This window comes from Mustela erminea, chromosome 1 (assembly GCF_009829155.1).
Source record: "Mustela erminea isolate mMusErm1 chromosome 1, mMusErm1.Pri, whole genome shotgun sequence".
Lineage (NCBI taxonomy): Eukaryota > Metazoa > Chordata > Mammalia > Carnivora > Mustelidae > Mustela > Mustela erminea.
This window is the reverse complement of record NC_045614.1, coordinates 191,704,605-191,717,973: the sequence shown is the minus strand read 5'-3', so window position 1 is coordinate 191,717,973 and position 13,369 is coordinate 191,704,605. Positions and strand designations below refer to the sequence as shown.

General features: G+C 37.4%; 1 protein-coding gene across 9 annotated transcripts in view; it reads right to left on the bottom strand.

The window, feature by feature from the left end:
- The window catches only part of LOC116595781 (canalicular multispecific organic anion transporter 1-like), an 89,848-nt gene that overhangs the window by 10,669 nt on the left and 65,810 nt on the right, over window positions 1-13,369 (bottom strand). For 8 of the 9 annotated variants that reach the window (XM_032352544.1, XM_032352573.1, XM_032352554.1 and 5 more), the window contains 4 exons: window positions 7,783-7,937; window positions 5,617-5,772; window positions 2,319-2,518; window positions 1,020-1,146 (listed from right to left, as the gene is read on the bottom strand). In XM_032352544.1, the coding sequence (XP_032208435.1) occupies window positions 1,020-1,146; window positions 2,319-2,518; window positions 5,617-5,772; window positions 7,783-7,937 (638 nt within the window). The remainder of the gene's footprint in view (window positions 1-1,019; window positions 1,147-2,318; window positions 2,519-5,616; window positions 5,773-7,782; window positions 7,938-13,369) is intronic. The other variant, XM_032352580.1, reaches the window with a different exon arrangement.

Genomic DNA, 13,369 nt, shown 5'->3' with positions numbered 1-13,369 from the left:
AAAGAAACAAAGAAATGTATACCCTGTGAGAAAAAAGTTGTGCACAGTATTACCTTTGGCATTCCTCACAATCTTTCATCGGAAGGAGGATTCTCCTAAGTTTTGACCAATCTTGTCTCCCCTTTTCCTTTCTTTCTTTCTTTTTTTTAACTCTACTTTCTTCTTACCATATCCACAAATATAGGCTGTAATCCACCCTAACTCTAAAAGTCAAAAAGCTCTGCCAATTCAGTGTTTTCTCAAATTTGGTGCCAAATAATTTGATGGCCAACCGGCATGAAAACTAATACGGGGCTCTTTGAAGTCTTTATTTAACACATTTAGGGTAAAATACCCACATATTTCACTGCAGAACAAGTAGTCTGATTGTGGGGCTCTGCCCTAGACCTTGACTATGGTATGTATATCATATTTCCTTTCTATAAGCCCAAGTTCCGAATTCTGAAATGCAACTTGCCTTAAAGGTTTTGGATAGGTGATGAAGGGTAAGTACTCAAATCATCTAGACTTATCGTTTAAATAATGTATAAGTATATTTAGTAGTTTAGGGGATATTCTATTTAGAAAGAGGGCATGAACACACTGAAATAACTAGTACTTTTCAGTGTAATACAGAACAGGGGCTATCAGGGATAAACTTATAAACATAGAAGAAGCAGAGCATATGTTCTCCCCAGAGTCTGTATTATCTCTTGGTTAGGCTGGGCAAACTGGAAGCACGGGCCACGGCGCAGAGAGGCCTACAACGGTCACATAAATCTATAAGGCTACGAGAACAGGAAACTTCTAGGTAACGATGCCATGCCAGGCATTTCCGAGACTTCTAGCACTCAGCCTGTTCTTTTTGTGAGCTAACTTGGAATTGCTGAGCCAGCTTCCTGCTACAGAGGAAGAAATGAGCCTCCAGGGCCTCTCATTACTTAGCTAATACGATCTATAATTCAGACAGGCAAAGGAGAAGAGAGTTTAATTAACTGGATTATAAACATATCATATACCACAAAGTCATTATTACTTACATTTAGGGCATAGGATATGGACAAACCAACTATTGCTGAATCTATAGACTTGCCAGCCAGCACAGCGAGCAGGGCTGCAAAGAATACCATTAAGTTGCCAAGGAATTCCAGTCTGACAGACAGCCACCTGGGATAATGGAAAATATTCCTCAGCTGAGATGCAAAGGTTTTGGTACACTTGGTATGAAATCTCTCTTGGGACATGAAAATGTAAACATCAATAGCTGCTTCCTTTTTTCCTCACTTACTTACAACTCAATCACAATAGGATCATTGCAGTGACAAAAGACTAAAGGGTTCCTCTGCATAAAAACACACTTTACTTTTGCAGAACTTTGCTTTAAGACTTAAACAGAATTAAAACTCAAAAGAAAAACACCAGTTATGCTGCATCATATTTTAAAATCCTCTCAGAAAATTAATCATCTTTTGGATTACTTGCCCTTTTTTACATGATAAAATTAGTCTCTAAAAGTTAAAAATGTGCCTAGGTACCATTTAATATTTCTTTTTTCTCCTTTATGTGAAATGATAAATTTAAAATATAAATTATTGTATGCAAATAAAATATATTCTACAAATACAAAATATAACACAGAGTCATATTATTAGTAATTCCAATAGTATCCTATATAACCTTCAAAAACTTGGGACCTGAGGTGCCAGGGTAGCTCAGTCAGTTAAGCCTCCAACTCTTGGTTTCAGCCCAGGGCATGATCTCATGGGGGCATGGGATCGAGTCCCTGCATTGGGCTCCATGCTCAGTGGGGAATCTGCTTAAAGATTTTTACCTTCTGCCCCTCTCCTTGCTTGCTGTCTTTATCTCTCTCTCTCTCAAATAAATAAATCTTAAAAATAAACAAACAAGCAAACAAAAAGGCGCCTGGATGGCTAGGTGTGTTGGGCCTCTGCCTTCAGCTCAGGTCATGATCTCAATATCTTGGGATCGAGGCCTGCACTGGGCTCTCTGTTCAGCAGGGAGTTGGCTTCCCTCTCTCTGTCTGCCTCTCCTCCTACTTGTGATTTCTCTCTCTGTCAAATAAATAAATAAATAAAATATTAAAAATAAACAAAAACAAAAGCTTGGGACCTTATTTTCATATAAAGTAGTATAAACTTTTCATTTGAGTATACATAGATGCACTTTCACTTAAATGTGTATTAAATATTAGAAATATGTAAGGCTTTCTTCTTTTTTAAAATAATCTGATGAAATGCCAAAACTCTCTTTCTGTTCAAAAGTTCACAAGACATCTAAAAAGAGACTGGTCTTGAACTACGTATACTGATACGACTTACCTATTTGAAATTACGTTATTGTAGAAGCAGACCAAGTTCTCATTCACTACCTCTTTGTTTTGCTGGATGAACCTCTGTTCATGTCCAAATGCCCGGATAGTGGACACCCCTGATAAGGTCTCACTAAAGTGTGAAATGATGGGAGAGCGAGAAGCTCCTGCCAACCGTCGAATTTGCCGAGAACTCGCCACGTAGTATCTCTAACCCGAAGACAGAAACAGGCAGTTGGAAAGATGTAGCAGAAATTGCTTCAATGGTTTGTCAGTGGCAAGACACTTGAGTGACCCAAAAAGTGAAGCTCAAGTTTTAACTCCAGCACCTGTGAATGTGGCCTTATGTGGAAGTGGAATCTTTGCAGCTGTCATTAAGGATCTCAAGATGAGATCATCCTAGACTTAGGGTGGGTCCTAAATCCAGGGCTGGCTTTCCTTGTGGGAGACAGAAAAAGAGAAGACAAAAACACAGGGAGAAAGCCATATGAAGATGATATTGGAGGAATGTACACATTAGCCAAGGAAAATGCAGAGGATTGCGGACAGCTGCAGTTAGGAGAGAAGCGTGAAATCAACGTTCCCTCAAAGGATCCAGATAAGAACCAACCCTGCCTATACCTTGATTTTGGATTGTTAGCTCCCAGAACTGTGATAGAATAAAACTCCCATTGTTTGAAGCTACCAAATTTGTTATCGGAGCCTTAAGAAACAACTACATTCTAACAGTAGAAAGCCCCAATTCTGGACAACATGGCTAGAACAGCATTGGGCGAATCTCCACTTTGATAATCCTTTCAAGCAACCATTACTGAGAACCTACTACAGAAGAAGCTCTGTGTCACAGGTTGGCAATGTGACTAGGGTGTTAACCCATTAAACGAAGGAAGTCAACCAAGTGTACCAACAATAGTATTTTTGTACCTAGATATCATCATGAGAAAATTTTGTTGTTGCTGTTGATGAAAAACTCCTACCAGTGCAGCCACGCAAGTATTACTGGCTACTTCTCCTCTAACTGGGTTGAGACTGGTCGAGATGAGTGGAGACTGGGGAGCTGGAGGGGGAACGCCCTAGGTTAACCGGACCATCACTCACCAGCCCCAGGCAACTGCTACAAATAGAAACGCAAATCAAGAGTTGCCACATCCTGCAATTTTTTTCAAGGAAATCTTTGGATCTGGAGTTTGACATAAAACCCCTGATTAAAATGTCCTCATTTTGGTAAAAATCTTGAGCAAGCTGAGCAAAAACCTATTTGAAACTACCTGTCAAGCTGCAGCCTATGAGATCTACTCAGTGCAAGTGTCCTGGAGAACACAGAAGACTGTGGCATTCTGGGACTGCAAGGGGACTTAAGAGACTGTCATAAAGAAATTTTGACTGACTCTGGGCCTCACCCTAATAGATTCTTTATTTCCTCCCAGTTTTATAAAAATGTGATTAACAACAACAAAAATACACACACACACACATATACACACACAGACATTGTAAAATGTGACTTAAAAAAAAAAAAAAAAGAGGTACAGGGGTGCCTGGGTGGCTCAGTGGATTAAGCCTCTGCCTTTGCCCCAGGTCATGATCTCAGGGTCCTGGGATCAAGCCCTGCATTAGGCTCTCTGCTCAGCAGGGAGCCTGCTTCCCCTCTCTCTTTGTCTGCTTCTCTGCCTACTTGTGATCTCCCTCTCTGTCAAATAAATAAATAAAATCTTTTAAAAAACTAAAGAGGTAGATTCTGATTCAATAGGTCTGGGGTATGGCCCAGAGATCCAGGGACCATCCTTTGAGTAGCACTGATATAAAGCAAACCTCCTATTTTATAGGGGGAAGCAAGGAAGCCTGGAAACACTAGTGATGTGCCAAGCATAGGAGTCAGGAAAGGAACTAGAATTTGAGTCTCCTGAATTCATATTCAGGGCTCACTCTATACTGTGTCCCTACCAAGATATGGTTTCTAGACTCATTTCCACTCCTGGTCATCCTATCCTAATTTACCAACCACAAAACCATCACATACATTTTCATTTGTGATACGAGGGTTTGGATTTTTTTTTTAAGCAGTTATAATTGATTATCAATACTATCCCTCATATTCTAGATTTTTTTTTCTTTTAGCTCTAAGACATAGTATCTTCCCTGGAGGACTTATAATCTCATAAGCGAGACAATTTGTGGTAAAAAAAAAAATAGCCTGTAATACCAGCGGTATAATAAATCCATAATACCTGGATGAGTCTGAGCTCTTTGCACTATTTTGGTAGAGAAGAGTTCACACAGAAAAGAAATATGACCTAGGCCATGAAGGGTAAGTCAGATCCAGTCAGGTGGAGAGAATAGGGAAAACATAGGAAGTAGGAGGAATAATAATAGTATAGGTGTAGAAATGAGAACATGATTAACATTCTGGTTTGGGAAGATTAAACTCCAATATGAATTTTAAAAACTTGAGTTTTGGGAAAGCGTCGAACTACAAGAACCACATCCTTTTCTATAAAGAGCCTCAAAATACTTTTGTTTTTAAATTAAATATGTGTTAAGAAATTTCCTTTTACAATGTAGCCTCCCCGTGATATAACCTTGGAATGTGGTTGACCGCATTTTAATTGGAATATAAAGATATGTATCACGAGAGATCTATTTAGTTCCTCTAGGAGTCCTTTGCTGATATTGGGGATAATGGGACAAGAAGGCAGTTACTGGTTTCTCTTTTGGATTTACAGAAAAACTTACTTTCTGCTAAAATGTAAATGCAAGATAGATTCTGTGGTGGCCATAAAAATGCACAATTCCATTCTGCTGCAGCAGGAGCCACAGCTGACTGACAGCCCGGCTGCTGCCCCTCTGGATCCACTACTCTATGAGTCTGGAGGCCATGTTTCCCACAGGTGGCTTCCAGGCAATGACTGAGTATGGCAGGGGTGCCATAAAGCACCCTTATGGGTGCATAAAGCAGGCCCACTTCAGGGACACGTGGGACACTCCAATGTGTGGCACTGATTGTAGACTTCCCATTCATGCAATAAATCTTTCATCAAACTGTCCTGTAATCCAAGATGTTTCCTACCCAATCCTCTTCTCTCCCTTGCAAGAATCAGACCTGCATCCCTGTCGGAGGGCTCACGCAGCCTTCTGCGGCTCCCTCTCCTTTACCATCTACAGGCATTCCCCAGGAACTCTCTGCTATATGGAATTCTTTCTTGGAATCTGCTTTTTGGAGAACATGAACTAATGGGCCGTCGAAGTGGGTCTGAACCTGAAATCTGTGAACTTATGTTATTAATACACATAAAAATCCATGTACTTACCTGTATAGTGAGATAGAGGAACATCAAGGGAATAACCCCAAGAATGAAGAGTGGTAAAGCTCCCCCAATGACCAAAACTGTTCCAATAACATCCAATGTGCAGTTCACCCAGTTCCGCAAGTAGTAATGGAAGCGTATATCAATTATAAACATGTCCTGAAAAAATTGGTATCAGGTCACTTTATTTTTAACTTTTCATGATTTAAAATGAAGAAAAGAACAAATATATCACTCAATGTAAAAATTTTTTTAAAAATTACTCAGATGTAATAATCTGATGACTGAATAAGTCTAACTACATGGTCTTTTTCCTCCCCAATATACCCTTGTATATTCCTCCCCAATATTCCTCCCCAATATTCCCTTGTGGTCAGTTGTAATAGTTAACAAACTGTAATAGTTAACAAGATGTTAACTATTCTAGCAACAAGATGCCCATGGTCAAGCAATTTGGATTTCCCAATGAAAACTACGCAGCACTTAGTATATATGACTAATGTCAGACTCTGCTTAAAAAACATTTTAAAAAATGAAGTCCAAACCCCAGTAACTGGGTGTTCAGGAGCACTGGCCTAACCACTATTTACTACTCTGTAAAATACTAGTGAGCCATTCTTAACCACTGAGAACATGTTCAGTGTCCTTTTGGATCCTGTCAACATTCCAAGAGGCAGAAAAACAAAATCATCTCATCTGCAAAATTAGAAACTGAAAGATGGAAGTGGACAATGAACCAAAGAACACAGGAAGGTCATGCATCAATTCACAAATAACTTAAACAAATCTATGTTGTCAAATCTATGGCATAAGGTATGACCTAAGAAATTCCAGGGAGTAGGAAGATACCCAACACAGAGGCATGGACAACTACTCAGTTCATGACAAAACGGACACAAAGAGTGGAGATGGAATTTTATTAGTCTCAGTCTTGCTTTGGGATTTCTCTGTTTATCTCATATTCCGAATAGTGTAAGAGCATCATAGCCATATGAAGTTTCCTGCCTGTCTTTAGAACACATCTTCCCATATTCTCACTTGTTTAAGACCCAAGCATTTGACATGTTACTGTATAAAAGTGACATATTTTCATTAGGGTCCCAGACAAATGTCCAATGAGAGATAAAAATGCTAGAGATCAAGTTTTTCCATACATTTTCAAAAAGAGTGTGTACATTGGTATGACAAAGCAAGATTTACTATTCCACCACACGTTTATTATGTTAGGTACTTTCATTTAGATTTTCATGTTTTATTCTCACTTCCTCCCATATACACACCAAAAATCTTTTACATATACACACAATATATTGGCATATTTTATGGTTGTGGGTCTGTACTATCTTATTCAGGAAACACTAGCTATATGTGTTTACTGAGTGAGCACTTGAAATGTGGCTACTGCAAACTGAGAATGTGCCATAAATAATACAAATCAGTTTTTGAAGACTGTGTAGAAATTAAGAATGTGAAATATTTAGTTAATAATTTTAAACAACTTTAAGCAAGTTTGAAATGTTTCGGACAATCTCTGTTAAATATATTATTATAATTAATTATTTCCAGCTGTCTCTTTTTACTTATTTATTGCAACCATCAGAAAATTTAAAATTACTTATGTGGCTTGCATTCTATTTCTTTTGGACAGTGTAATTTTAAGTGTTTGATAGAAAACGAGGAGGAAAACCCTGTAGGTAAGCAGAGACACTCTGGGAAGCCCCACTACCCCCATTCACCATAAGTGAGTTGACAGTTTTCTTAAAAGCAGAATGCTTGAAATCCAGTTATCATCATATAGACTTCTATTTTCTTTACTTTCTCACCCCAAACCAGTGATTCTCAAGCTAAATGTATGTAAGAACTGGAGTTGTAGGCACAAGAGCACATATGCTTTTTGGATCCTTTCAGCAATTTTCAGGGATTATTGTATGAGATGTGGTACTGCTGTACATCAGTAATAAATGTTCCAAGAATTAGAACTAAAATAACAAGGAAATCTATACTACACATAACCCATATTTTCAGGATGATATATATATATATATATATATATATATATATATATATATATATATACATATATATATATAAAATAAATACTATTACAAGGTCCTAAATACAGGTCATCGTTTTTAGGTATGCTGTTCAATAAGGTGTGGCTTTACTGACCTTGGTGAAGCAGTTGATGATCTGGCCTATGGGATTGATTTCGAAAAACCTGAGCGGGAGGTGCAGCACATTATCTAGTAGTTGAGTATGCAAAGTTCGAGAGGCAGCCAGGGATCCTCTGGTGAGTATATAGGCTCCAGAGCAGACAAAGAAACCTAAACACAAAATGTTGCCAGGGGTAGGTTAACCTCTTAAAGGAATTTTGTACCTTAACTCTCAAAAAGTTGCTTATCATAGTATCTTTTAAATGGAAAACTCAAAGAGCAAACTTAATAATGTATAATTGTGGACCAAACCAAGTACAGATATACAAAGCGCATTATAAATATACACTCCGATGGGTTGCCATCTCACCAAAGAAAGTCTCTCCTTATTCACAGGCACAGATTCTAGAGAAATGCACAAAACATAACAGGACAACCAGGTTCACAGAATACTAGCAACCTATTAAATTTTGTGATGTCCTACGGGACAATATGGTATTCACTGGTGCTGCTAGCCAAATAATTATAGCTCTCCTAGCTTCTAGGTCCATGACAGAATTGTTCTTTCTAGCCTCCTTGTGATTTATGGGACCTTATAAAGAGTTCTGAGCAAGCTGAAGGAAAAATAACACGTAATAACCGGTTACAGCAATTAATTGCTAATATTAGAACTGCTCAAGTTTACTAACTTTGTATAGTGCCTGCCAATATTTATAATGGTGGATGGATTACTTCTTCAACTTGGGTCCCAAGAATAAGGATAAACCTTTTATTATTAATTAATTTATTTACTTATTTATTTATCTTGGTCTGTTAAACTACTGAGATTTGGTTGGTGGAAGGGCTGTTCTTGCAACAACTTGAAAAGACAGACATATAAATAATAAACATATAGCTGTATTGGAAGAGGTTGGAAATCGTCATCAGCATCTAGTGATTCTATAACAATGTAACTATTGTTACGTGCATTTGACAAGCTATGACGGGAAAAAGACAAGTTCATAAAAGAGCTATCCATGTGTGAGATGAAATGAAAGGAGAAAAAGTTGTCAAATTGGAGAACTTGTAGGGCTGGAAGAAGACATGCTTTGTTACAGTGATTGGTCAAAGATGGGTATGTGTTAAGGGGGTAGGAGAAGAATAAATGAAACAAGATGGGATTGGGAGGGAGACAAACCATAAGTGACTCTTAATCTCACAAAACAAACTGAGGGTTGCTGGGGGGAGGGGGTTTGGGCGAGGGGGGTGGGGTTATGGACATTGGGGAGGGTATGTGCTATGGTGAGTGCTGTGGTGAAGTGTGTAAACCTGGTGATTCACAGACCTGTACCCCTGGGGATAAAAATATATTATATGTTTATAAAAAATAAAATAATTAAAAAAAAACCAAAAGAAAATATTGGTAGTTATGACATTTCTGTAGTTTTTTTCATCTTTAAATAAAAACGTGATTTTTTTCCTCCTGTTATACAACTTAAAAAAAAAAAAGATGGATATGTGATTCAAATTGTTTCAAGAAGAGTAACTTCTGGATTTCTATGGAAGGAAGTTCTTTGAGAGAGAACATTTCCAACACCATGTGAAGCCTGATAATTAAGGCGATGCAGAGCTGATAAATAAAGAGTAGTGAACACTTCATCTGAGCACAGGGACAGAGTGCCTATATAGACCCATGCCTGGACTTTTTAGTTTGGGAAGTCAGTAAGTTTCCATGTTACTTAAGCTAGTTTGCTCTGAATCATAGGGGATACACAATTGCTCCATTGCTTCTAATACAGAAAATTGCTAATAAAAATGGATTGCCAGTATGGTTCTCATTCCTTTGTTAAGTATGTGTAAAACAAAACAATGACAGTTGACCCCGACCATCTTAAATTATTTCAGCTAATTGTTTTATATTTTAAATATCACATGCTGCTGTTAAATGATTTCTTAGCTTTAAATATTTTCTTTTTTTTTCCTACTTCACACTCCCCAAACTCCCTTTTTCCCTTTTCAATAACAGGTTGTCACCCTCTTTCCTCAAATAAACATTCAATATTTATATTGCCACCAAGCATACATTATGCATGAAGTTCACCACTCTTTTCCGTATTCTTAGTTTCCTATGCAACAAGCACTAATTTATTCCCAAACACTTCAATAGTCAGCGAATCTCTTCTGAATATATTCAAACTCATCAGATATTCTATTATTTCCTTCATCCTATGTAGCCCCCTTCTCTTAGCAACGTACACTACTCTCTTGGATCCCTCTTTCTTTCTCGAAACTGGAATGGTTGCAAGATCAGACACGTGCATTCTTCAGTTATGGGAAATGTTAAATATTATGAGTTTGATTATTTTCACTTGCATTTTCTGACTTATGTGAGTGTTGAACTTCCTGCATTATTCCTCTAATTTTCTTATTTATCACTTTTCATCTCTTTTTGATGTTATACATCTGGGATAATTTCTTCTAGTTTATCTTCTCACACTTGTACAATCCTTTTACATCCTTTAAATGTTTCAAGAATTTTTGGTCTAAGATTGAACTTATTTCATCACATTTTTGCACTTGCTTTGTGAATATAGTATTTTGAATCTCTGAAGACACCAATTTGACATTTTAAGTTTCTCTTTCAAATAAGATTATTTTACTTCTGGGCTCCCTTGCTTTATTTGTTACCTCTCATTTATACTGTTGGTTTGATTAAAATGCAAGACCATCCATCACTGTCAGTGTCAACATATGAGATAAACATATGGTTAATTAACAGAAGTACCTGGTATGGCTTCCTTCTGCTATTGAACACTTTAATTTCCCCCAACATTGTTTCCCTCTGAATGGAAGGGATTGCTTCAAATTCCACAGGAGTGGGCAGATGTGACTCAGAAAGTCGGGCTATTGGGATCCAGACATGGAGGCTGGAGCTTTTCCAAAAGCCATTTAAGGAGGATTTCTTTTATGTATGCCACACACACTAGGAAACCTAATTTCCTCTTTAGATATCAGCTTTCTAGTTTTCATTGAATTGCTGCAATGCCAGTTGGTGTGCACATGATGGTGGTGATGATTGCGGGAAGGACCGATGGGCCAGAAGAACAATGGTCTAGTGAATTATTTTAGTTCTTTCCATGCAACTTAATCCTACTCTTTACCTGTGACCATGAATTTAGTGCTCCTGCTCAAATGAACATCTCCCTCTTGTGTTACAGCTTCTCCCCTATACATTTCTGGCTGCAGGTTCTTCTACCCTTGATTGACTATCAGTTTGATTGTTTATGTAGAAATTTATCACTCAGAAATCTTCTCAAGTCTTTCCTTTTATATTTATTCACTCTCATCTCATTGGAATTTTGTGAGGTAAGTAAAGTAGATGATCCAGTCACTCATCTTAAACTAGAAGCAGCTGTGTACTCATTAAACATTGTACTTTGAAAATAAGGTGCCTATATTGTTTACATTGAATTGGAGAAAGGAATTTCCTAACAATGAAGCATAAAAACATAATAGATTGGGGATGTTTAGAGTGTCCTAAAGATTCTAAGGGGAATAGCTGGGGTTTTGGAAAAAATGTGCAGAACTATTTCTTGTTTAGAAAGTGAGGTCAGAGTTTTACTACTGTTACAAAATATAACTCTAACATTGGACTGTGAATTCTAGTTTCTTCTAGAATATTGCTTTCTATATTATTCACAGTAGGTCTGTGGTATTAACAGGTGACAAACAATGTTGCTTATGCTTTAAAGCACTCCTGTCCTTTTTATTTTGTGACCTATGACGATGTAAATGAATATAGCCTGCTCTTCATTGGACAAGATTCTGTAAGATGCAGCTGTGGTCTACTGAGAAAAAAACAGAAATTACACAATTTTTATTTCTTAGGCTTACCCACTTACAGAAAACTTATAATGGGATCTAATAAATAAGTCTTCAGAAAATGTTAAATTTTAATGCAAAAAAATTTTTTAAATGAAAGAAAAATTAGGGAGGATTCTTTTTCTTAATTAATTAATTAATCTATTTATTTGCTTATTTGTTTTTTATTTATTTTTACCAACACGGGGCTTGAACTCATGATCAAAACCTGAGCTGAGATCAAGAGTTGGATGCTTAACTGACTGCCACCCAGGCATCCTGAGAAGATTCACATTTTAATAATTGAAGACCACTCTACACGAAAAGCCAATCAGAAAAAAATCCTTTGGTTAGACTGCATAATCTGTTGCCTCATTACAAAATATTTCCTATATCTACAGATAGCTCATTTTTTTCCCTTCTGATAGTTAATCAAAATAAGAGAATCTCTTCAACAAATGGTGTTGGGAAAAAGGGACAGCAACATGAAGAAGAATGAAACTTGACCACTTTCTTATACTGTACACAAAAATAAATTCTAAATAGATTAAAGACCTAAACTTAAGACCTGAAGCCATAAAAATCCTAGAGGAGAACACAAGCAGTAACCTTTTTGACATCAACCATAGCAACTTCTTGCTATATATGTCTCCTGAGGCAAGGGAAACAAAAGCAAAAACAAACTATTGGGCTTTCTTCAAAATCAAAAGCCTCCTCACAGTGAAGGAAACAATCAACAAAATGAAAAGGCAACCTATGGAATGGGACACGATATTTGCAAGTGACATATCTAATAAAGGGTTAATATCCAAAACATACGAAGAACTTATAAAACTCAACACCCAAAAAACAAATAACCCAATTTAAAAATGGGAAGAAGACACAAATAGATATTTTTTTTCAAAGAAGACAGATGGCCAAGAGATATGAAAAGATACTCATCACTCATCATCAGGGAAATAAAACTCAAAACTACAATTAAGATATCATCTCATGGGGCGCCTGGTTGGCCCAGTGGCTTCTGTCTTCTGCTCAGGTCATGATCCCAGGGTCCTGGGATAGAGCCCCGCATCGGGCTCTCTGCTCAGCAGGGAGCCTGCTTCCCACCCCTCCCACCTGCCTCTCTGCCTACTTGTGATCTCTGTCAAATAAATAAATTTTTAAAAAAATCTTTTAAAAAATATCACCTCACACCTGTCAGAATGGTTAAAATCAACAATACTAGAAACAACAGGTGTTGGGAAGGATGTGGAGAAAAGGGAGCCCCTTTCACTGTTGGTGGGAATCCAGTGTGGTACAGCCACTCTGGGAAACAACATGGACGTTCCTCAAAAAGTTAAAAACAGAACGACCCTATAATGGAGGAGTTGCATTAGTAAGTATTTACCCAAAGAATTCCAAAATACTAATTTGAAGGGATGTAAGCACCTTGCTGTTTATAGCACCATCACCTACAATAGCCAAATGTCCATCCACTGAAGAATGGATAAAGAAGTTGTGGTACACACACACACAGAAATAATAGCCATAAAAAAGAATGAAATCTTGCCATTTGCAATGACATGGATGGAGCTAGAGAGTATTATGCTAAGCAAAATAAGTCAGAGAAAGACAAATACCATATGATTTCTCTCATATGTGGAATTTAAGAACAAAACAGATGAATATAGAGAAAAAACAAAGAGAAACAGAAAACAGACTCGTAACTGTAGAGAACAAAGTGGGAGTTACTGGAGGGGAGCTAGGTGGGGGGAATGGGCTAA